The 24,990-nt window shown below is 44.1% G+C and overlaps 1 protein-coding gene and 1 non-coding gene across 8 annotated transcripts in view; one reads left to right on the forward strand and one right to left on the reverse strand.

Annotated features, from left to right (window-relative positions):
* The window catches only part of MAGED1 (MAGE family member D1), an 80,048-nt gene extending 57,527 nt beyond the window's left edge, over nt 1-22,521 (forward strand). For 2 of the 7 annotated variants that reach the window (XM_008248505.5, XM_008248504.5), the window contains 12 exons: nt 14,397-14,470; nt 15,152-15,874; nt 16,532-17,200; nt 17,311-17,374; nt 17,814-17,893; nt 18,064-18,155; nt 18,388-18,467; nt 18,559-18,601; nt 18,873-18,935; nt 19,549-19,663; nt 21,739-22,124; nt 22,312-22,521. In XM_008248505.5, the coding sequence (XP_008246727.1) occupies nt 14,426-14,470; nt 15,152-15,874; nt 16,532-17,200; nt 17,311-17,374; nt 17,814-17,893; nt 18,064-18,155; nt 18,388-18,467; nt 18,559-18,601; nt 18,873-18,935; nt 19,549-19,663; nt 21,739-22,116 (2,352 nt within the window). In that variant the 5' untranslated portion in view covers nt 14,397-14,425 and the 3' untranslated portion in view covers nt 22,117-22,124; nt 22,312-22,521. Of the gene's footprint in view, nt 1-13,215; nt 13,400-13,595; nt 13,830-14,396; nt 14,471-15,151; nt 15,875-16,531; nt 17,201-17,310; nt 17,375-17,813; nt 17,894-18,063; nt 18,156-18,387; nt 18,468-18,558; nt 18,602-18,872; nt 18,936-19,548; nt 19,664-21,738; nt 22,125-22,311 lie in introns of those variants that run through there. The other 5 variants (XR_016227941.1, XR_016227939.1, XM_051834710.2 and 2 more) reach the window with 4 other exon arrangements.
* Nucleotides 5,469-5,600, reverse strand: LOC127487858 (small nucleolar RNA SNORA42/SNORA80 family). Its single transcript, XR_007915111.1, has one exon. It is a non-coding gene; the product is annotated as a small nucleolar RNA SNORA42/SNORA80 family (small nucleolar RNA).
* Nucleotides 22,522-24,990: the final 2,469 nt, after the last annotated feature.

A 24,990-nucleotide genomic window follows, 5' to 3' on the forward strand; every position in this document is an offset into this window, starting at 1 on the left:
TGCAGTTTGGGTCACTAATTTTGGAAATTTCTTAACCATTATTACTTGAAATATTTTTTCTGCTCCATTCTCTCTCATCACCTTCTGTTGTTCCAGTTCTGCATATGCAAGTCTAGATTTGCCTGTTTTTCAGAATTTTTGGTCATGATTTGCTTAAAACTTCATTTTTCTGACAGGCCCCAAGAAATCATTGGGTTTTCCGTTGTCCAGCTTTTTCTCTTATTCTTGGTTCTTCTTTTCAAGGATGTACTTCCAGCCTCACATTGATTCCATGGGGAAGAGAGACATAGGGGAAGCATGGAGTCAGTAAATATTGTGGGTTCCTGAGTAAAGGGAAACCCTACACCCTGTATTTCAGGGATGACATGAAATCCCAGGTAGGTTTGTAAGATCCTTTTATAAGGTGACTTTGCTACTCACTTCCTAGATAAGGCCAGAAAACGACAAGGCTTGAAGAATTCTTTGTGGTATCTACAGACATTCCAAGCCTTGGTCCTCCTCATAGTTTCCCTTAAGTCATGGTATCATAGGAGTGTATGGTAGGGACAAAAACAGATGGACAGAGATTAGCAGGCCCCAACATATTACAAGAGCAGAAGAATGTTCCCAATGTGTATGAGTGATACATGAAAACCACAGAGAAAATCAGATCCAAAGAGACTTTGTAGTCCAGAATGAGGCTCAACTGAATGACTGCTTGTGCAGACATTTGTGAACCAGAGAACATTAATGCCAGCATGGATATTTGATACTCAGCAGATATAATAACCCATCCTGATGTTTTGGCACTGTTTAAGATCCCTAGCAGTTAGATACAACTCCAAAGCAAAAAATGAGGAAGACTCCATACTGCTGGAGATTTTCAACCACTCAACAGAATTTAACTTGACACAGAAGAAAATCTTACCTTTCCTGTATACTTGAGTTGGCAAGATAATATCTTTACCTTCTGAATAATTGGCAGCAGGAAATAACTGATATTGATAAATACTGAATATCCCAAACAAATTTACCTACTTAAAAAAAAAAAAAACAAGCCATGAGATATGTAGCTCTTGCTTCTAATTTGTGAGGCAGAGAGACAGAGAGAGAAAGCTCCCATCTGCTGGTTCAGTTTCCCAATTCTTAGAATGACCAGGACTGGGCCAGGCTGAAGCTGGGTGCTTGGAACTCAATCCATGTCTCACACAAGGGGGGCAGGAATCCAATTACTTGAGTTATCAGTGCTGCCTTTTAGGGTTTGCATTATCAGGAAGCTGGAATCAGAACCCAGAGAGGGTATCAGATGCAGGCACACTGATACAGGATGTGGGCATCTTTTTTTTTAAGATTTATTTATTTATTTTAAAATCAGAGTAAGAGAGAGATGAGGGAGTGATCCTCCATCCACTAGTGCACTCCCCAGGTGGCTGCAATGGCGAGACCTGGACCAAGCCAAAGCCAGGAGCCAGGAGCTTCTTTTAGGTATCCCACATGGGTACAGGGGCCCATGTACTTGGGTCATGTTCCCTTTCTTTTCCCAGGCTATTAGTAGAGAGCTGGGTTGGAACTGGAGCAGCTGGGACAGGAACCAGCACCCAAATGGGATGCAGGTGTTACAAGTGGCAGCTTTACCTGCTATACCACAGTGCCAGCCCCATGGATGTGGGTATCTTAACCAACATTTTAACCACTAAGCCAAAAGTCCACGCCTGCATGGTTCCTATAGTTGAGAACTATAGTAGTCTTTTTTTTAAAAAAAGATTTATTTATTTATTTATTTGAAAGTCAGAGTTAAACACAGAGAGAAAGAGAGGCAGAGAGAGAGAGAGGTCTTCCATAGCTTGCTTGTTCACTCTCCAATTAGCTGCAATGGCAGGAGCTGAGCCGATCTGAAGCCAGGAGCCAGGAGCTTTTTCCGGATCTCCCACATGGGTTTAGGGGCCCAAGGAATTGGGCCATCTTCTGCTACTTTTCCATACCATAGCAGAGAGCTGGATAGGAAGTGGAGCAGCCAGGACTTGAACTGGTGCCGATTTGGGATGCTGGCACTGCAGGCGGCGGCTTTACTGGCTACACCTCAGCGCTGGCCCCAGTAGTACTCTTATCTCAAGGCCAGAGTGATAGTATATGAGAAATGACCTCCGGCATTTTGATGGATACCAATATAAAGGGAATGGGATATCTGAAGAGAGAAAATGAGAACTTTTAACACTCAACAATCTTTTCTCTGCAGAATGAAATCTGCCATCGGTGAAGTGTGATTCTACTTCATTTCTTCTTCTGACCCTGTCCCTCTTGTATCAAACACCTTTTTTGTTTCCCTGATTATATACTGTACTTCCTCCTTCCTCTTTTCCTCTCATTTATTTTCCTGTCCTGTTTCTACTCCTTACCCCTGTAACTTAGTTCATGCTGCTATGCGAGGTCTTCAAAAAGTACATGGAAAATATATATTATGAAAAATTGCATGGATTTTAAATTATTTGCATCAAAATAAACATTTGTTTCCATTTTCCACGGACTTTATGAAGTACTTTGTATAACAGTACCATAGACTGGGTGGCTTTAACAACGGAAAATTATTTCTCACAATTCTGAACGCTAGAAAGTCCAAGGCCAAAGAGCTTCCAGATCTAGTACCTGGTAAAGACCCTCTCCTTCCTGGTTTATACATAACTATCTTCTCATTGTGTCTTCAGAAGATGGGGGAGCAGAGTGGAAGGGAGCTCTCCTTGCCTCTTACAAAGACACTCATCCCATTATGGGGGTTCCCCTCAGGACCTAATTGCCTCCCAAAGTTCTCATCTCTGAACACTGTATACTCTGATACCTGAATTTGGGGGTGGGGGGGACAAACATTCTATCTGTAGCATCCCCCATTATGTCTCCTCCCACTTCCCTCGCACACTTCTCTATCCTACATTCACTCTTCCTTTCTATATTCTACATCCTTACTCTCTTTCCTCCTGTTTTTCTTTTTCAACTTCAACTTACTATCCACTTCCTTATATTTTGTTACTGTCCTAAGTCCATTTACTTCCAATGGTTATTTTTATTCACCCTTCATCAGTATTTTCTTCTTTCCTTCTTCCTTCTCTTCCTCTTTAGACCCTCTCTTTTCCACCTGATTGTTTCATTTCTCCCTCTTTCTGTGATCCCTTCTAACAAGACGGTGAAGGTGAAAAAGTGAGAGAGAAAGAATAGAATGGAATCAAAGTGTATGTAATGTGGTAGAATCTACAGGAATAGCAGATCAATTAGATTGGAGAATAAGGAAGACAGAGGCATTATGAATAACTCAAAGTAAAATAGGGAAATAAATAAATAAATAACGATTTGTAAAAGGGACTTACAAGAAAACTATAATAATCATTCTGATTGAAGTGGTGAAGTCATTTCAGGGTAAATAAAAGAGATGTTACCTATTGAGATTAATACTCAATTATTTTTTGGCTGGCACCGCGGGTCACTAGGCTAATCCTCTGCCTGTGGCACCGGCACACCACGTTCTAGTCCCGGTCAGGGCGCCAGATTCTGTGCCGGTCGCTCCTCTTCCTGTCCAGCTCTCTGCTATGGCCCGGGAGTGCAGTAGAGGATGGCCTAAGTCCTTGGGCCCTGCACCCGCATGGGAGACCAGGAGAAGCACCTGGCTCCTGGCTTCGGATCAGTGTGGTGCGCTGGCTACAGCGCACCGTCCATAGCGGCCATTGAGGGGTGAACCAACGGAAAAGGAAGACTTTCTCTCTGTCTCTCTCTCTCTCTCTCTCTCACTAACTCTGTCAAAAAAATACTCAATTATTTTTTAAAATTTTTTTTATTTATTTGAGGGGCAGAGTTACAGAGAGGCAGAGAGAGAGAGAGAGAGAGACTCTGCCATCCACTGATTCACTCCCCAAATGACCGCAACAGCGGAACTGGGCCAGGAACCTGGAGCTTCTTCCGGGTCTACCACATGGGTGCAGGGGCCCAAACATCTGGGCCATCTTCTACTGCTTTCCCAGGCCGTAGTGGAGAGCTCAATCGGAAGTGGAGCAGCTGGGACTCGAACCATTGGCCATCTGAGATGTCAACACTGCAAGCAGCAGCTTTACCCGCCACGCCACAGTACCGGCCCCTACTCAATAATTTATTAAGGATTTATTTTATTTATTTGAAAGGCAGAAATTCAGAGAGTGAAAGGGAGAAACAGAGAGAGAGAGAGAGAAAGATAGAGACTTCCATCCACTAGTTCACTCCCCAAATGCCTGCAACAGCCGGAGCTGGGCAGAGTTGGACTGAACCAAAGCCAGGAGCCAGGATCTTCCTCCAGGTCTCCTATGCAGGTGCAGGGGCTCCCCCATGAATTTTTTTGAAGACCACTAATATACATGTATCTTAAATTTTCTGTACCAAGATAAACTTACCTTTTAATTATATTTTCTACAAAGTTTTGAAATATATATTTAAAATACATATTTAAAACACTGATGATACATAATAAAGTTATATATTTAAAGCACTAGAGTTGGAGACTTGTGTTTCCAGAGGAAAGGATAAATGGGATATATATATTTTTCCCTATTCATCCCTGGACATAATATGTAAACCAAATATAAGAAGACTCTGAAAGTTGAGGAGAGATGGTATACTCTGGTAAGAAACTTGGAGTCTAAAGAATGATATGGAAGTGGGACCGGAGCTGTAGCATAGTGGGTAGGACTGCTGCCTTCAGTGCTGGCTCCCATGTGGGCGCCGGTTCAAGTCCCGGATGCTCCACTTACGATCCGGCTCTTTGCTATGGCCTGGGAAAGCAGTAGAAGATGTCCCAAGTCCTTGGGCCCCTGCACCCATGTGGGAGACCTGGCAGAAGCTCCTGGCTCCCGGCTTCGGATTGGCACAGCTCCAGCTGTTGCAGCCAGTTGGGGAGTGAACCAACGGTTGCAAGTCCCCTCTCTCTCTCTCTCTCTCTCTCTCTCTCTCTCTGCTTTTCCTTTTCTCTGTGTGTAACTCTGACTTTCAAATAAATAAATAAATCTTTTAAAAAAAGAATGATATAGAAGTGAATTTCCTGGGCTTGTTTTTTGCTGCATATATGCCAGAGCACATGCTAGAGAGGCTGGCAAACTGGAAACAGCAAAGGGTGGAGACAAAAGAAAAAGCCCCAATATAAATCTGCTGTTTCTCTATCCAAAGAACAAATATAGGAAAGCAAAAAGAAAATTTAGACAATAACTGCTTTACTGTAGCTAAATACCCGAGGACAAAGACTGGGGCTGCACCCCTGCCAACAGAGACAAACTAGGTATCTTATCCCTCTATCCTTGCCAGGCTATAATGAGATCTCATTTAATTCTTTGACATAATGGTGTCAGGAGAAGGGCAAATGCAGAATAGGAACAGTGTAATCTGCTTGATGTCAGTAGGACCATGTTGGAAACCTGGATCTTCACCACTAGTGTGTATTAATGAGATGATCCTCCCTCTAACCAAAGGTGTTTCCATCCCCGTACTGTGCAACCCACTTCAGTGCCAACAACTGTGGAAGGAGGCCAGACAATGGTTCGGGGCCACAGTTTGCTCTAACGTGAGACACTATGAGAGGCCAAAGGGAACGGGCCTGCTGTAACCAAAGGTGTTGTTAAGAGGAGACCTAATGGCCAGTCAGGATTTTTATCACCACTCAACAGTAACCATGACACTCATCCATAAGTGGTCTCAATAAAGGCCATTCAGAGAGAATTGTTTAGGCACCCAAGTCTCCCATTCAGAATGATAATCAGTGAAAGAATAAAATGTTCAAAAATTGTAAAATAATTTAAAAAAAAACTGAAAAAAGGCATAATATGAAGCAGAAAGAATCTTAAGTAACAAGGAGTATCAGTGGAGGCTAAGGGGAATGTGGATGTCCACACCAATGTGATAAGACAGAGATTTAAATAAGGTCTAGCTAGATTCTCATAGTGTAATATTTGCAATATCCAAAGCTCAATTGAAAATCATTTCTTATACTGAGAACTTTAATAATCACAACTTAAATAAGATAAACGGTCATGCACCAACATCAAAATAACACAGATATTAGAATCATCTGGGAAAGATTTGTTTATTGAGATAAAATCCGTCTAGTTGAGAAAAAAAATTGTGTGTGTTTTGGGCTTATTACTAAGATTGCAATGTAGGGGACACAAATTCAAGCAGCCTTGAAAACTTGTTTTGTTCTGAGGTTTTATAAAATGGTGGATGGTTTCATAGCCCAAAGTGCAAGGGGGATTGTTAATTGCATCTCCTGTTTGTCAGGAATTATGATTGGTGCAGCAAAGGTCAGGCTGTCCTGTAAGAAGGGGATTGGACACAGTTCTCAGGAAGCAAGTGGGATGATTTCACAAACTGTTAGAGAAGGTAATGAGTTTCATTCCAGAAATAGCAGTTCAGTCCATTTTACAAGGTCTGCATGTACACAGGTGGGTATGTGTAAAACAGCCCAGTTTGAGTTCAGTGGCAGATGTGCCTTAGGCCTGTTTTAACAAGCACCACTCTAATTCCATTTTTAAGTGCCCCAAATCAATGCCTATGCCACTTTAATTTTCTTCTGTGACAGATTTTTAAACAGAGATTTAAAAATACATCTCTGAGTCATCCTAAAATTTTTTTCAATGAGCAATTGTAAAAATGTTTAGAACAAGTGGAAAAATTGAAAGCCTCAGCAAAGAAATAGAAAATCTCAAAAAAGAAGGTGTAGTGAATTAATAGAAAAATAAAGAACTGGAAAATCCAGCAAATTAGGAAAGAAAAATTAACTGGAGTAGGCATTTGGTGCAGCAGAGTGGGAGATGAAAACTATCCCCCGTATTCAAAGATTCAAGAAGCTGAGTGAACTCTATTTTCCAGAAACTTTTGGAAGTCTCTGTGTGTGTAGTGATTTCTTAATGTGCAAGCATACTATAAGGAAAAGAAGTAATTGGGTCACTTTTACAATATGCCTAGCACTCATTTTGTTATCTCATCTGATTTGTTGAAACATTAGGAACAACAGTAAGGAGCAATCTCAATAAGTAACATAATTTTGAAACTTCTGAAGGCTAAAGACTGAAAACAAAAAAGTGTTGAAAACAACCAGAGAGAGAAATAGCACCTTGCCTACATGGAACACCAAGATAATGACAGCAGTTTTAGACACCATGGAGGCTACCAACCTTGTTAGAATTCTCAATTTCTTTTTTGAAAGTTTCCTTTAGACATTATTTTAAGGTATGTAGGCAGGTAACAAATACTGTTTGTTTGCCTTCATTCTGCATGCTTTGTTACTGAAGAGTTCTTCGAAATAATATTAAAAAAAACCCGCAATCCTTAATAGGAAAAAAGAATCAACAGATTGGACTCACTCAAAATTTTACTTCACAAAATATTCTGTTAAGAGGAGGAAAAAAGACAAGCTACAAGGAAAGAAAATAGTCACAAACCATAAAATCTAACAAAAGACTCATAAAATATATACACTCAAGATTCAACAGAAGGAAAGGAGTGAGGCAGGGATGGAGGAAGTGCAACAATCCAATTAGAAACTGAGCAAAACACATGAGACATTTCATCAGAGTGGATATATGGATGGCAGATAAACACATGACAGAATAACACTGTTAGCCATTAGAGAAATGAAAATTGAAAACAAAGTAAGATGTTGCAGACCTAAATGCTACAACAATAGATGCTGGAAAGGATTTGGAGAAACAATCACTCCCACGTTGCTGGTGAGAACATAAAATGGTACAACCCCCTCCAGGAACATTTGGGAGTTCCTTGTAAAACTTACCTAGACTTGGTGTAACACCAGGTGTTACAGATTGAACAGGACTTGGCTCTCAGAATGCATGCAGAGGTTTAAGCCCCAAAGTCGTATGTTAAGCGTTAATGGATTAATGCTAATGGTTAAAGGATTTGAATGGACACTTGATCTAATTATGGCAGCTAGGAGGTTGGGCCCACTGGGAGATCTTTAGGTTATTGGGAGTTTGCCCTTGGACGGTAGCTCTTGCGATGTTAGTTATTTAAGCAGTTAGTCCTGGCTGCTTTTCTGCTTTTTGGCTTGCCATGTGATCATTCCTCTGCACAAACTCCACCATTGCCAGCCTCCACCAGACAGGAGACTAATAGGGCTGCCTGATCTTAAACTGTGACCACCCCCAAACTGTAAGCTGAAATAAACTTTTTCCTTCCTAAAAAGTTCCTCTAAGGTATTTTAGTTAAAGCAATGAAGAGCTGACTAATATACCCAGCAATCACACTTTAGGGCATTTATCCCAATGTTTATGGCAGCTTTATTTGTAATAGCCCCAGACAGGAAATAATGCAGATATTTCAGTGGATGAATGGTTAAACCAATTGTAACACATCTATACCATGGGTTGGTACACGGCAATAAAAAGGAAAAACTGGGGCAAGCATTTGGTACAGTGGTTAAGACACTGCTTGGGATACCCACATCCCATATCAGAGTGCCTGGGTTCAAGTTCCAGCTCTCCTTCTAATTCCAGCTTCCTGCTAATGTGCACCCTGGGAGGCAGCAGGTGATGGCTTAAGTACTTGGGTGCCAGCCACTCACGTGGAAAGACCTGGATTGGCCTCCTGGCTCCTGGCTTTGGCCTGGTCTATCTCTGATTGTTGTGAGCACTTGGAGAGTGAATCAGCAGATAGAGATTTTCATCTGTTTCTCTGTCTTTCAAATAAATAAAAATAAAATTTTAAGAAAGGAATAAACTACTCATACATACAACTTGGATGTATCTCACAGGCATTATGCTGAATGTGAAAAAAGCCAGTATCAGAATATGACTTATTGTATGATTTTATTTTTAAAACCTTAAAATGATAGAAATTATAAAAATAGGGAACACAGTGTATTGCCCACAGTTAGGGTTGATAGTTGGTGAAGAGAAGGGGATGTGATTATAAAAGGGTAGTACAAGGGAAATCTTTATATTAATGGAATAGTTCTGTATTTTGATTGCTGTGGTGATACGGGAATACCTCAAAGAATTTGTGGAAAAAATGGAATCAAAGGATAAGTTTATTTTGATGCAAAAACTTTGAAATTCATGCATGGTTTCCAGGAACATTTGAAGTACCTTCCTATATACAAATGTACTAATTTTGGATTTTGTACTTTAGTTACATAAATAGAAGTCTTAGGGGAAGCAGATGAAGGACACATAGGATGTCTGTAGTATCTCTTTCTTTGTGTATCTAAAATGATTTAAAATTTTTAAAAAATGTAATAATCTAAAAGTAGATTTAATTTAAAAAAAGCTGGTGAGCACCAATTGTATTTTAAAAAGTCGTATCATAAATATAGCTGTTTGGGTAACATTACTGCTGGATGCTGTCCCTGCTGCCAATTCTGTCCCCAGAAACTGGATTTCCTTGTGGCTGTTGTTCCCATCACAACTGTGGTATGAATTCCATCACTGCATCGTTGAATTGCTCCTTTCAAAGTGTTAGGTGGGAGTTGTGATTGTGTAGTGAAGAGGTCTAGAGTGTTCAAACCAGTGTGCATTCCACCCTGCACCCTCCCCCTCCAAAAACAAAAAAGGTATTTTGCAAAGAAGGGTTTGGCTCTTGACTTCTAGGTGATAACCTGTAAGACCTTAGATTATTCTGTCCGATTAGAGAGTGTCTTTGTTGACCCCGAGCCTCACAGTATTAGTTTGACTTCTGCGTGGACTGGAAGTTGAGTAATAAACAAGGTCAGTCACATAAGTGCTCCAGGTCTGTCTTATTGACGGTCAAAAAAAAAATCTTGGGCACCAGGACTTGAATAAGCGTCCCTGGTTGACAATAACTCCACGTGTTTTCATGCACCATTGTTAGGAGAATTAAACACTGACCATGCAACTCCTTTGGGAAAGAACTACTGAAAGCTTGTGCCTGGTCTCTCCTGGACTGTGCCCTATGTACTTTTTACCTTGTTGATTTTTATCTGTAGCCTTTCACTGTAGTAAACCATTGCTATAAGTTTAGCAACTTTTCTGAATTCTGAGTCTTTCTGGTAAATCATTGACTCAGAAGGTGGTCTTTAGGAGCTTGCCACACTGGTAAATCCTAGATTGCAATCTCCTAGCTACCAAGGGGATGTGAAAAAAAATGAATATCTGGCCTTTGTAGCTTTTGCACTTGGAACTATTAATGTATTGTAAAGTGTATCCACTCTGGTACCTTACTAAAATGTGAAAAACATTGAAATACATCTGGCCCTAAGAGTGTCTAGTGAAGATCTGTAGAACTGGGGCAGTGCTGTGGCGGATTGGGTAAAGTCACTGCCTGCAGTGTTGGCATCCCAAATGGGTGCCGGTTCAAGTTCCAGCTGCTCCCCTTCCAATCCAGCTCCCTGCTAATGTGCCTGGGAAAGTGGAGAGTATGGCTCAAGTGCTTGGGCCTCTGCACCCATATAGGAGACCTGGAGGAAGCTCCTGACTCCTGGCTTTGGATCGGCTCAGCTCTGGAAGCTGTGGTCATTTTGGGGAGTGAACCAGCAGATGGAAGATTCTCTCTCTCTCTCTCTCTCTCTCTCTCTCTCTTTCTCTCTCTCTCTCTTCTCCCCTCCTTCCCTCTAACTCTGCCTTTAAAGTAAATAAATAAATCTTAAAAAAAAGATCTATAGGACTATATAAACAACTAAAATCAGTAACACAGTGACACGACCCAAATGAAAAACAGGTAAAAAAACTTGCATTTGCATAAGCACTTTAGAAAAATCTAGTATGTCCACTACTACATAAAAGTGTGTTCTACCATATTACTCATCAGAAATATAGATTTCAAAAAAGGATATACAAATAAATACACATGATATTGGTAAGAAGTTGGAAAAGTTTTATAATAGGCACTATAGAATATTGTTAGTCTTGCTCCTGGGCATCTAGTATCATAGACATAAAACATATGAAGCATTGAAATATAAAGAATACTTGTATAAGCATCATGATTGCAATGCTATCTGTATGTGCCACTCTTCCCTGAATCCCAGAAACTAAGTGTTCATCCATGTGGAATGGTTGGATACATTTTGGTTCATTCCTATCATGGAATATCATATAATCATTTAAAAGAATGAATCAGAAGTACACTGTGCTTAAGTAAATCAGATATATGAGTTACGTGGTATCTTCATTTTGTACAACAATAAAGGATGGCTTTTTGAGCGTGCAACAACAATAAAAATGAGTAAAACTGCAGGTGCGGCAGTTGAAGATAGAAGTGAAAGAAAAGAGTGAAAAGTAGTAAGCATAAAAATGCTGCTCAAAGTATTTGTGGCATATGTGTAATTCCATTGATGTAAAATCCCATGCATACATATGCACAAAGTGATATATGAAAAGATGGCATCAAAATCTTAGCAATTATCAAGGTGCTGAGGTTTAGAGTGATGTCAATTTCTGAAACATTTAGGTGTTTGAATTTTTAGTTATGAATATGCATTATTTACATAATGAGGGAAACTGAGTGACTGTATCACAGGGGAAAATGCATCTCAGGCTTCTTGCTTGAGCAGTGGGGTGGGTGATGTGGTTCACTCATTCATTAAACAAATAGTTTTGAGCATATAAAGTGTGCTAGGCATCATTCTTGGTGCTGAGGATACAATGAAGCAAAGAAAAATCCATCTCCCCAAGAAGTTTCCATTCTAAAGGGGAAAAAGGGAATAACTAAAGGAGGTGGTGGGGAGGAGAACATATTTGAAGGGATCAGTTAAACTGGAGGATACTAAGAGATACCCAATTGGAGAATGAAAGCAGACAGTTGGATTATGGATCTAGAATTCAAGGGCCAGTCAGGACTGGAGATGGAGCTATGGAAGCAGATAGCAACAACATGGTGTTTCAGACCGCCTTTCCTGAGTCTGATCACGTCCCACTGCAGACACTTTACAGAGGAAGTGCTGAGGAAAAACAGGCAGCTGACAGGGGAGGTTGCTATGCAACAGATGAGGAAAGTCATCCAGCCAAGCAGAACTGATGTTGGCCCTTGGGGACCAAGTGCTGCAGTCCTTCCTGGTATTAGCTTCCTTTCATATGCAGGCTCCTGGCAGGACCTCATATAAGAAGGAATGCGAAATGCACAAAGATCTGCTTTGAGTTTTTGGAAAAGTATCAGTTTAGTTTGAGCCTCCTCACATCTGTATATGATTTTCTGACTTTTTTTTTTTTAGTTTCTCCAATTCTGGAAGCAGTGGAGCATGTGTGCCCTTGGGTAGGACACACATACTATGCTTTCTGTTCTGCATATTGAGAAAACAAGCTCAGAGAGATCGAGTGTCTTGAGTGAGCTCACGCTAGTGACACACAGGCTGGGCACTCTGTTCTTGGGATTTTGAAATCAGTCCAGCCTCTTTCCTCAATACCACAGTTGCTCCAGATCCCAAACCTCAGCCAAGGAAGGAAGTAGGGCAAACATTGACTCTGAACCAGAGTTTGCCATGGTTCAGACACACAAGTGCCTGGTTGTCTTGGCCATTTAAACAGGCACCAAGAAAATCTTGGGGACAACATCATTGTGTCACTCAGAGGAAAGAGTCCTGTGTGACATTGGGAGCTGAGAGTGGGCCCCGAGGAACAATTCCTTGGGCTGGGGGCTTTATCCTGTGCCCTCCTGAATGCAGAACATGAGCTTAGGCCTCCTAGAAAACAAAGTTTGCTTTTTTGGGACAGATGTTAGGGTTAGGGGAGGCCAGGGGCTGAAGTGGAGGAATGAAAAGTGCATAATTTGGGCTTTGGAGTTATGAAAGCCCAGGCCCAAAGTTTGCATTTTCTGTTTTCTGGTGCCTCTCTGGCCTTCTCTAGTTTGAGCAATGTATCTGCACCTCAACTTCTTGGTCTTTGAAATGGGGGTGCTGACACGCACCTTCTAGGGCTGCTCTAAGAAGAAAATAAGCCTCAGCATAGATCTTGCTGTGATGTAAGTGGGTTCTGCAATAAAGTTCATGGGAATGCAAAGTATGGGAAACCTGCATGTATTTCAAAAAATACGTTGGCACCAAAATAAGCTTATCTTTCAATTTTGTTTGTTACGAACTTTTTGGAAGTCGCCTTGTACAAGCTGTGTCCTTCTCTCCCACAATGCACACAACATGATTACATTGACTGGAGCTTCAGAAAAGGGCTGCAGGCAAGGAGCTAATCTGAGTCTGGAAGCCAGTGAGGGGTGCATGTGGTCACGTGGCAGGCACAGACTCCAATAGTGTGTATTTTCTGGCCATTTCCTTCCCTGGGTTGCAAAGCAGATGAGTTCAGCAGGGGCCTAGCACTTGTTGCAATTAGAGATTCTCCACAGACACTTCCTTAATAGTGACCTAAACTGTGCTGGGAAGGGGGTGGAACTGCAGGCCGACCTGATGGGAGGTGCCTTGAATAGAGGAGGGATTGAACAGAGACGCATTGCGGAAAAGGTAGGGGGCCGGTGTACGGGGCAAGGGGTGGGACCAAGAGGCATGGCGCTTCTGTTGGGGGAGGGGATGTGGAGGAAGAGGAGGAACCGTTGTATACTGTCGACCTGGTTGGTGGTGGGATGGTGTGTTGGCAAAGGGGGCGGGGCCGCGTTCCAATGCGCATGTGTGTCCTGCTCTCCCGGACGAAGCTTTTGTTGGGAAAGTGGGCGGGTTTGTAGTTGGTCGCCCAGTCGTGGCGCATGCGCGTAACCTCCTGAGGTAGTGGGTGGTATATTAGGCGAAGAGGCGGGGTCGCCCAAGCTGCCGCGCTGGCATTTTCTCCTAGACAAGGAGAGAGTGCGGCTGCTGAGAGCCAAGCGCAGCAATCCTGATCCTCTCAGTCGTGAAGAAGGGAGGCAACGAGGGGGTTGGGGTTGGGGCCTGAGGCAAGGTGAGAGCTAGCTCCCAGAGAGGGCGTCTGTCCCCCGGTGCGGGTCTCTCCCCCATTTATCCCCATCCCTTAACCCCGTGTTTCTGAATCCCCCCTTCCACTGCCGGAACCCCGATTTACACCCCCCACCCGATCCTTTCTGATTCAGAGCCGCTGTGTGCTCTCTGAACCCTTGACCAATTCCTCTCAGAGGTCCTCACAGAGTCCTTAACGATTTCTTGACTGACCCGTACTGTTCGGAGATTCTTCCTGACTGAAAAATCTCCATTCAACTTCCCGAACGCGAATCCCACCACGCCCCACCCTCGGGTTCAGAACTCTGATCTGTCTCCCGAGCCCTGATTTGAAGCTTTTGCCCTGTTAGTTGCTTCTCGGAATTCAGAATCTCCATCTGGACGCCCGTTCACGTGTCCCGCTCCGCTCTGGTCCGTTCCTCCTCAGACCCAGCACCTCAGCCACTTCACAACCAAACGGCACACCCCTGCCCCCTCCCCTTCCGCTCCGATCTGGCTCTTCGTATTTTGCCCTGTGTAGTATAACGCCCAGCTCCTTTCCCTCAACCCCCAGGCTCTGCTCTTGCCAGAGGGACAGGAGCCATGGCTCAGAAAATGGACTGTGGTGCAGGCCTCCTCGGCTTCCAGGTGAGATCTCCGCTCCTCACCCCAGCATTTCCCCTCCGACACTCCCCTCCCCCCCAGCCCCTTTCATCAGCCCAACACCTGGATCTGATTTGGCCCTCTTCCGTGCCTAGACTTTGCCATTTTTCAAATTTGCGGCATTTATCTAAGGGGAAAGAAGCATCCCTTTTCAGCCATCAGTCCCTGCTTAGAGAAAGGGGAGACCCTGTTAGTAGTCGGGGCAATCTGCCCAGAGAATGCGGGCTGGGTAAAGGAACCATTTTCTTTTCCATAGGCCTGGAGTGCAGAGCAGTCTGTCACCCCCTCCCCCAGCCTCCCACCTCCACCCTCCCTCTGTCCCGCATTCCTGACTTGCTGCGACCCCCCCCCCTTACTCTCCTCAACTCCTTGCTCCGCCTCCTAAACTGAGCTCCTGCTGCACTCCCTACCAGCTCCGCTCCAACCCCACTGATTCAGACCTTGCTTGCTTTTGTGCCCACTCCTCACATTGCTCTAATTGTCATTTTGCCCCTGCCCTGCACCAGTCCACCACATGTTTTGTACTCACGCTGCCTCCCTTTGCCCACTGCCTGCTCCCTGGGTTCCTGCCATAGCCCTGTTTTTGCAACAACCATCCTCCTGCACCTTCCCAGCTGTTCCCAACCTGAGCCCCAGAGATTAAATTTGTTTTTCCTGTGTTTGCAGACGGAGGCCTCTGTAGAAGACAGCACTTTGCTTATGCAGACCTTGATGGAGGCGATCCAGATCTCAGAGGCTCCACCTACCAACCAGGCCACAGCAGCTGCCAGCGGGCCAAATGCTAGTCCCCAGAGTTCACAGCCCCCTACTGCCAATGAGATCGCTGATATTCAGGTCTCAGCAGCTGCTGCTAGGCCTAAGACAGCCTTTAAAGTGCAGAGTGCCACCCCAAAGGGCCCAAGTGGTGTCTATGATTTCTCTCAGACACATAATGCCAAGGAGATGCCCAGTGCTCAGCCTAAGGCAGCCTTTAAGTCCCAGAATGGCACCCCAAAGGGCCCAAATGCTGCTTATGACTTTTCCCAGGCAGCGGCCACTGGGGAGTTAGCTGCTAACAAGTCTGAGATGGCCTTTAAGGCCCAGAATGCCACTACTAAGGTAGGCCCAAATGCTACTTACAATTTCTCTCAGTCTTTCAATGTCAATGAGATGGCCAATAACCGACCTAAGACAGCCTTCAAGGCTTGGAATGATACTACTAAGGTCCCAACAGCTGACAGCCAGACCCAGAATGTAAACCAGGCCAAAATGGCCAATTCCCAGGCAGACATAGAGACCAACCCAGGTATCACTGAATCTGATGGTGCAGCTGCACAGACATCAGCAGATGGACCCCAGGCTCAGAATCTGGAGTCCCGGACTATAATACGGGGCAAGAGGACCCGCAAGGTGAGATCCCCACTAGCGTCACTTTGCTTTGGGCTCTCTCCTTTCTTCTCTGAAATTGTTCACTTGTTCTAAAATATATATATATATATTTATCAATAGATATAGATCTGCCTTGTTTAGCTAAGCTGTAGATAATGTTGAAGTGAATTTTTTTTCTGTCCTCTGAGTGTCCATAGACTGATGGGGAGTTAACATATGGAAGCAAATATCAAACTTGTATGTAATTCAGTTTACATTTGGATAGTAACCACCATGTATCAAATCTTGAGCTAGTTCACACAAGTTATCTTATTAAATTTTGAAGTCAGCTCTTACCAGTTGGGGACCATAGTCTTAGTTTTACAAAGAAGGAAACTCAGTCCCAGAGAAGTGAAGTGACTTGAGTGATTTGTTCAGGGTGGTACAAGCAGAGCGAGTGGTGGACATAGGAAGAGAAGAAGCCTCAGGCCCCACCCCTGGGTTGCTCCTGGCCTGGTTCGGAGATGCAACTCCTGCTTGGAAGACAGTGAAAGACAAGCCCAGGACTCAGGGTGACCAGTGGCTAGTGGGTCAGGCTGTCGTTACAGGTGAGGGTTTAGGGGGATTTCCTGAAATAGATAGGGTGAGGACACAGAATCAATTTGTGACCCTGGACTTTCCTTCTCTCTGATAATGCAGATTAATAACTTGAATGTGGAAGAAAACAGCAGTGGCGATCAGAGACGGGCCCCGCTGTCTGCAGGGACCTGGAGGTCTGCACCGGTTCCAGTAACCACTCAGAACCCACCTGGCGCACCACCCAATGTGCTCTGGCAGACCCCACTGGCTTGGCAGAACCCATCAGGCTGGCAAAACCAGACAACCAGGCAGACCGCACCAGCACGTCAGAGCCCCCCAGCTAGGCAGACCCCACCAGCCTGGCAGAGTCCAGTTGCTTGGCAGAACCCGGTGATCTGGCCAAACCCAGTGATCTGGCAGAATCCTGTGATCTGGCCGAACCCCATTGTCTGGCCTGGCCCAGTTGTCTGGCCAAACCCACTGGCCTGGCAGAATCCACCTGGATGGCAGACCCCACCTGGATGGCAGACCTCACCGGGATGGCAGGGCCCTCCAGACTGGCAAGGCCCTCCTGACTGGCCACTGCCTCCCGATTGGCCACTTCCCACCGATTGGCCTCTCCCACCTGACTGGCCACTTCCACCTGACTGGATCCCTGCTGATTGGCCAATTCCTCCTGACTGGCAGAACCTGAGACCCTCGCCTAACCTGCGCCCCTCTCCCAACTCGCGTGCCTCACAGAACCCGGGTGCCTCCCAGCCCCGTGATGTGGCCCTTCTTCAGGAAAGAGTAAGAGCTCTTCCTCCCCACTCACTTCTTTCTTTTACTCTTTGTCATCTTCCCATCTATAATTCAACCGGGTTTTCTTCAAATGTAACTAGTGATTTCTTTTCTCCCAGGCAAATAAATTGGTCAAGTACTTGATGCTCAAAGACTACACAAAGGTGCCCATCAAGCGCTCAGGTAGGCTTGTTGTCCCCCTCACACTGAGCTCTGCCCTTCCTTTCACCCGATGCTCTATGGCAGGGGTGAGGAACGTCCAGCCCATGGGCCATATAAAGCTTGAGAGATCATTTGATCTGACCCTGCCAAGGCAATCACAGGTGGAACTCAAAATTCAATAAGTCTATAGCAGGCCAATTTTTAGGTTGATAATTCTGTATGGCCTGCGAATGATGTGATAGATATACAAATGACCCTTGGCAGAAAAATGGTTCCCCACCCCTGCTTCTTGGGCATGCCTTTGCTTATAAGCCTGTTCCCTTCTGTCCTCGGCTGTCCATGGCTGATTTTCCTTTTCCACCCTGAGGACCCTGGCTGTGCTACCCTCAGCAGGGCTGGCAAAGGGGCTGCTGCTCTGTGGCCCCTGTTCAGCCCAGATGCTCTCTCCTCTCTCCTACAGAAATGTTGAGGGATATCATTCGTGAATACACTGATGTTTATCCAGAAATCATTGAACGTGCATGCTTTGTCTTGGAGAAGGTGAGAAGGCAGCCCTGAGGAACAGGAATGATGGGGAAAGTTTTGATTTCAAAGATTCATGGGGTTCCTACTGGGAGTTTAGGGCAAGTTTCACAGGGAGGTGAGTGACTGCTTATGGGTAGCTTATGCTAGATTTTGTGATTTCATAATGTATTTTCTTGCCCCTGTAGAAATTTGGGATTCAACTGAAGGAAATTGACAAGGAAGAGCACTTGTATATTCTCATCAGTACCCCCGAGTCCTTGGCTGGCATACTGGGAACGTAAGATGGGAAAGGAGGTGGAACCTGGTCTTTTACTTGCTGTCTCTTTTTTTTTCCCTGGGGGTTTCAAGTAGATCAGGGTCCAAAGTTCAGGGTCATATTGAAGGTCATTTGCAGAGCTGGGATATAATTCTTCCCTTGCCGAGAACTATTGGTGAAGCTAGAGGGTAAGCTGGCTGGAATCTCTTATTCAAATAGCTTCTGAAAATGTATTCTTTTTGTGCTCTTTTAGGACCAAAGACACACCCAAGCTGGGTCTCCTCTTAGTGATTCTGGGTGTCATCTTCATGAATGGCAACCGTGCCAGTGAGGGTGAGTGGCTGTACTTGCAGCTGGGGGTTGGCTGCAGCCTGATTTCCATGCTCATTTTCCATCCCTTGTCTCCTCTTGCCTCCCATTGCAGCTGTCCTCTGGGAGGCACTACGCAAGATGGGACTGCGTCCTGGGTATGATTGGGCTCTCTCGTCTCTTGCCTGTTTGTATCATCCTTTGGCAACAGAGGATGGTCCCAGGATTGCATTAACCTGGTGGTCTGAAGGGCTTGGTTTGGGGAGGTCCAGAGCCCAAGGATCTGATCTGGGTAGACGGGAAAACAGTCTTAAGCTCTGCCTCTTTTCTCATCTCTGAACTCTGTGCTGGAGCTCTTTGCTTTGCTTAGGGCAAATTCATAGTCTCTGATGATGAGTTCTCCCCCCCCCTTTTTTTTTTTAATACCAGGGTGAGACATCCCCTCCTTGGAGATCTGAGGAAACTTCTCACTTATGAGTTTGTAAAGCAGAAGTAAGTGATGCCTAAGGTGCTTTTTTCAGGGCCTCATGATTCTGACTGCATGCTGGTCAGCCTCAGAAAGCCTTTCCCAAGCTTATTCATGACACTGTACCTGCATATATGCACACAGAAAAATGTACTCAGGAGTATTTATTGAGTTTACTACTTGAAGTTGAATTTTTTTATAGTAAAGGTGACTTACAAATAAACCCTGCCCATCATCACCACAATAGACAGTCCCAAGGCTGGGCAAGGCTAAGGCTTTTGTGCTGCAGTGTAATCATCACATCTGACCTCTCTCTGGCTCTTCTATACGATTATAAGAACCTGGAGCTACAGTTTTGGCAGAGAGAGTGAGATTAAGTGTTGTCCTTGTCCTTTCTGTGTTTGGATTTGCGCCTCATCTGTAGCTATAAGTGGTAGCCCTGTGTAGAAACACTGGTACAGCATCTCAAAGGCCTGATTATCGAAGGGTGAATGTTCTGATGGTGTTTAGGAATGAGTCTAGAGGGACAGGGAGAGTTACCACCTGAAATTTTGGATTTTTGAAATCTGGGATTATTGTGCATTGACATACTACCATTTTACCTGGATAGGAAGACAAAGACATTTTGTGCTCTTTCAGATACCTGGACTACAGACGAGTGCCCAACAGCAACCCTCCTGAGTATGAGTTCCTCTGGGGCCTCCGTTCCTATCATGAGACTAGCAAGATGAAAGTGCTGAGATTCATTGCAGAGGTAATGGAGGAACTGCTCTAGAATTGATAGGTCAAGAGATGAGGTATCAGTGGTTGGGAGAGGCCAAGAACAGGAATGAGATCCTCGTATGGCACATGGTAGGTGCTGCATTACTGGTGATAATTTATTGTTGTTTTTATATAAGCAATAACAAAAAATAGGGGGCTTAATATGTATTAGGTGCTTAATACAATGGTATTTCAAAAATGGGTGGAAGATGGAATTAAAATATGTTTGTTTTGGTGCAGAAAGGTTTTGAATACCATGTATAACGAGGGATCTTCAAAAAGTTCATGAAAAATGAGAATTACAGAAAAACTGGATTTAAAAAATTTTTACCAAAATTAACTTACCTCTCTTTAAAAATGCTTCTTTATTTATTATTTCCATGTACTTGAAAGACAGAGTGAAAAAAAGAGAGATCTTCCATCTACTGGTTCACTCCCTTAATGCCCACAACAGCCAGGGCTGGGTCATGCCAAGGCTGGAAGCCAGAAGCCGCGTCTGACTCTCTTATGTGGGTGTCTGGAGCCCATACACTTGAACCATCATCTGCTGCTTCCAGGATGCATTAGCAGAAAGTTGGTTCAGGGCTTCCTAAGTGATGGCTTAACTCACTAAGCCACAGCTTTTGCCCCTAAAGTTATCACTCTCTTTTTAAAAGACTTTATTTGAAAGGTAGAGTGACAGAAAGGGGGAGAGAGAGAGAGAGAGAATATTTCCTGTCTGCTGGTTCATTATCCTAAGAGCTGCAACAGTGAGACCTGGGCTAGGCTGACACTAGGAGCCAGGAACTCCATCCAGGTCTTCTACAAGGGTGGCAGGGGCCCAGGAACTTGGACCATCTTTATTGTCTTCCAGGCACGTTAGCAGGGAGCTGGATTGGACTCAAATCAGCACTCTGATATCAGATACTGGCATCACAAGTGGTGGCTTAACCTGCTGTGCCAGAATGCCAGCACCTAAACTTATCTTTCTCTTTTTTTTTGTTTGAAAGTCAGAGTTACACACAGAGAGAGGAAGAGACAGAGAGATTTTCCATCCACTGGTTCACTCCCCAAATGGCTGCAGTGGCCAGGGCTGGGCCAGGCTGAAGCCAGGAGTCAAGAGCTTCTTCCAGGTCTCCCATGTGGGTGCAGGGGCTCAAGCACTTGGACTGTCTTTCACTGCTTTCCCAGGCACATTAGCAGGGAGCTAGATTGGAAGTCCAGCATCTGGATCTTGAATAAGCAGCCATATGGGATGCTGGCATTGCAGGCAGCAACTTTACCTGCTACACCACAATGCTGCCCCCTAAACTTACCTCTTAATTCCATTTTTTCATGAGCATTTTTAAATACCCTCGTATATATTAACTAATACTGTTAAGGGTTGGATTTTTAATATTTTTATTCATTAATTTTCCAACTTTATTACAGTTTTGTTGACATAATGTATATAATGTACAACATTATCTTTAAGTGTTTTTTTGTTTTTTTTCACTTAATCAAATTTAACATTTTTGGAATACAAGGTGGTATTTTGGTAATTTTTATAGATTATGGAGTATGTGTATGTAATATGTGTACATTATGTAATGATTAAATGAAGCTGATTAGCTGTCCAGATCACATACTTAGCATTTTTATGATGACAAGATTTAAAATGTACTCAGCAATTTTCAAGTATGCAATACATTGTCATTAACTATAGTAATCATGTGTTAGACATTATTCATCCTAAGTTAAATTTTGCATGTTTTAACCAGTGTCTCCTTCTTCCAGTCTCCCCACCTCCACAATCTCTGGTGACTGTTACACTTTGTGCTTTTAAGAGTTCGGTTCTTTCAGATTCTACCTATAAGTGAGATCGTGCAGTATTTGCCTTTTTGTATCTTATTTCACTTTAACATAATGGCCTCTAGGTTCATCCATGCTGCCACAAATAGCAGGATTTCTTCCTTTTAAAGGCTGTATAGTATTATCTTTTAAATATACACCTTCATTATCAAGTCATCCATTGATGGACGCTTAGGTTGATTCTGTATCTTAGTCATTGTAAATAGGTGTGATTCTGTTTTCTGTTCCTCATCTCAGGTTCAGAAAAGAGACCCTCGTGACTGGACTGCACAGTTTATGGAGGCCGCAGATGAGGCCTTGGATGCTTTGGATGCTGCTGCAGCTGAGGCCGAAGCCCGGGCTGAAGCAAGAACCCGCATGGGGATTGGAGATGAAGCTGTATCTGGGCCCTGGAGCTGGGATGACATTGAATTTGAGCTGCTGACCTGGGATGAGGAAGGAGATTTTGGAGATCCCTGGTCCAGGATTCCATTTACTTTCTGGGCCAGATACCACCAGAATGCCCGCTCCAGATTTCCTCAAACCTTTGCTGGCCCCATCATTGGTCCTGGTGGCACAGCCAGTGCCAACTTTGCTGCCAATTTTGGTGCCATTGGATTCTTCTGGGTTGAATAAACTGTTTGGTAGGTATTTCTCTTTTTGAATTGATAGAGTCCTTGGGGGTTATAATTATGTGCATGAGCTAGGAGTCAGGAAATTTGTGATGAGGAAATGAGGGAATTGTAGGGCAGCACTATTTGGCATTTATATTCCTTATTATTTGAGATACATATCATTGATTTTTCCACTTTTTCTTTCTTATATTCACAGATATTGCTCATCGGTTGCAATAGTCTTTCCCCTGAATTGAGGCTGAAGTCTCAGATTCCTTCTAAAACACAGCTATCTAGAGAGCCACATCCTGTTGACTGAAAGTGGCATGCAAGATAAATTTATTTGCTGTTCCTTGTCTATTGCTTTTTTTCCTTGTGTGCTGTCAAGTTTTGGTATCAGAAATAAACATTGAAATTGCAAAGTGAATTAGATGTGCTCCCCCTTTTTCTTTCTGTGTTTGGGGAGAGATCAGCATATTTAATGAGAGAGGTGGAACCTTAGTTATAGCCTGAAGGGTGGATCAGATTTCAGCAGAGATGTGGGTAGATCAAGCTAATGGATTGGGGAAAAAAAGAGGAATTAATGAAGTGTTAATAAGGCCTACAAATTAGTGTAGTTTTTCAGTGAGCATCATTTAAGTGAATCATATGATAGATATGTTGCTGAATGTCCTGAAGTAACACTGAGAGAAATCATAAAATGAAGGGATGTCTAGGTGGTCAGAAGGCTTGATTTAAGACAAGACAGAGGAGGTAGAACTAACTACATGTGATAAGGTGTAAGGAATGGATAGTTGAAGAGGAGAGATGGCTGTTCCTGGAGAATGAAGGGTCAGGGGCCTGGGATTCTGGACTGTTGATTTTACTGTGGAAAATGAAAAAACTTCAGGTTGGAAGCAAGAGTAGGTGCCAAAGTCTGTTCTGTGAGAAGGAACATGCACCCCTAGCCACATCTCCCATGAAAGGATGGGCTCCTAGGCACTCCTCCCATCTCTGGAAATGCTGTCCTCATAATCCCTCACTCCCACAGAACCAGGCCCTTATCACAGTCAGGGTCTTCTGGACAGTGAAGGAGAGCTCACAATGGCCTCTTCTCTCCTACAGGAAGAGAGAGACTCTTTGTTGCTTAGAAAACAAGAAAGCAAGACAAAGTTTCATCAGTGCTAGATAAACTTTAGCTATAACTGAACAGGGACCTGGCATGAGCTGCTGAGATCTATGCTGGAAGCAAAAAGTCTCTTACTGAGGACAAAATTAAGCCTAGGCCATAACTTCCTTAGAGGGTGGCTGGTATCTGGGCATGTAGGCAATGATGGCAGTGGGAACTCTTGGGGTAGAATAAAGGAATTTTTGATCTCCTGGAAAGGGTCCAGTAGTGGACAGAGAGAGTATCCAAGACTTCCTCGGGTTCCCTGTGATGTCCAGATTTTGTAAAGGGAAAAAAGCAGAATTAATTAGAAAGGAGACAGCATGGTAAGGGCCCAGCCCGTCCACTGCCTCTTGTCCTCAATGCTAGGATCCCTTTGAGGCAAGCCTGCATGCTGACCCTCAGTTTGACTTGTGGGGAGTCAGCCTGAGGCACATTTGGCAGGGGTCGCCCTAGCTCTGCATCTCTGTGGTGTCTCAGGTTTGAGCTGTGGGTCCTGCATTTCTTGAGTGCTGGTTATTCCACCTGTTGGTGGGAAATACTCTGGCTCTTGGAGTTGGTGTGCCCTTTCTGTAGGGGAAGATACTTGCATGATGTGCGGGGTACATTGCAAGCGTGGGCCATGGATCTTCCACCTTCTTCAGCCTTCTGGTGTGTGTTCACAGCCTCTACATTCAGGTAGATGGACTCCACTTTGCAGCCTCAGAAAAGAACAACCCATCTATGGGTAAGCTCCCAAGGTAAGCACAGGTCTTCCCTGAGGCATCCCCCACCCCTCAGCCCCATACTGTCAGATTGTGACTGCCCTGCAGGGAAGGGAGTTAAGATGAGCTGTGTGGTATGTGGGACAGACGCCAGGCCTAAGAGGCACTAATGGGGTGGGGACCCCCCCCAGCTCTGCCTCTGTCTCAGAATTCTTTGAATTTCAGTTGCTCATCTGTAGGTGGGGATACAGATGAGAGAACATGATCTGTGTGGCTTCCCCCGACTCACATGGACTAGGAGCCAGCAATCTAACCTATGATATTATGGAGCTCTGTGGATCATCCAGCCGGTCATTGCCTTGGGTGATCAGTTCCAGGCAGTTTATTTAGAGGACGGTGTGTTACCAGAACTCCAGAAGTGTGGAAGGTTACAAGGGAGTCTAAGAAGAAGAGGAGAGTTAGCCCTTGGAGCCCATTTAGCTGCATCCCCTTAGTTAGCACTTTAATACAGGATTCATTAGGCCATTCTGCCCTGTTCACACCCCATACTAGATTCGATTCTATTCTTTTATTGTTTACAGAATTCTGGTGCAGTTTAGACAATTGGGAAAATCTGAATAAGGTCTTTTAACAATATTGCATTAATGTTGTTAGTATTATTTTGACTACTGATTTCTGTAAGAGAATGTCTTTGTAACTAACTCTCAAAATGTTTTTTAAGATTTATTTGTTTGAAAAAGTTACAAAGTGACATATATGTGTGTGTGTGTGTGTGTGTGTGTGTATATATATATATATAGAGAGAGAGAGAGAGAGAGAGATCCTTCATCTACTGGTTCACTTCCCATATGGCTGCAATGGCCAGGGCTGTGCCAAGTTGAAGCTAGCAGCCTGGAGCTCCATCTGGGTCTATCATGTGGGTGGCACAAGCCCAAGAACTAACTTTGTCTGTCATCTGCTGCCTTATCTGCTGCCTTACCAGGCACATTAACAGGAAGTTGACTCAGAAGCACAGCAACTGGAACTTGAACTAGTGCTCTGATAT

This window comes from Oryctolagus cuniculus, chromosome X (assembly GCF_051225735.1).
Source record: "Oryctolagus cuniculus isolate XC-2025 breed Fujian yellow rabbit chromosome X, ASM5122573v1, whole genome shotgun sequence".
NCBI lineage: Eukaryota > Metazoa > Chordata > Mammalia > Lagomorpha > Leporidae > Oryctolagus > Oryctolagus cuniculus.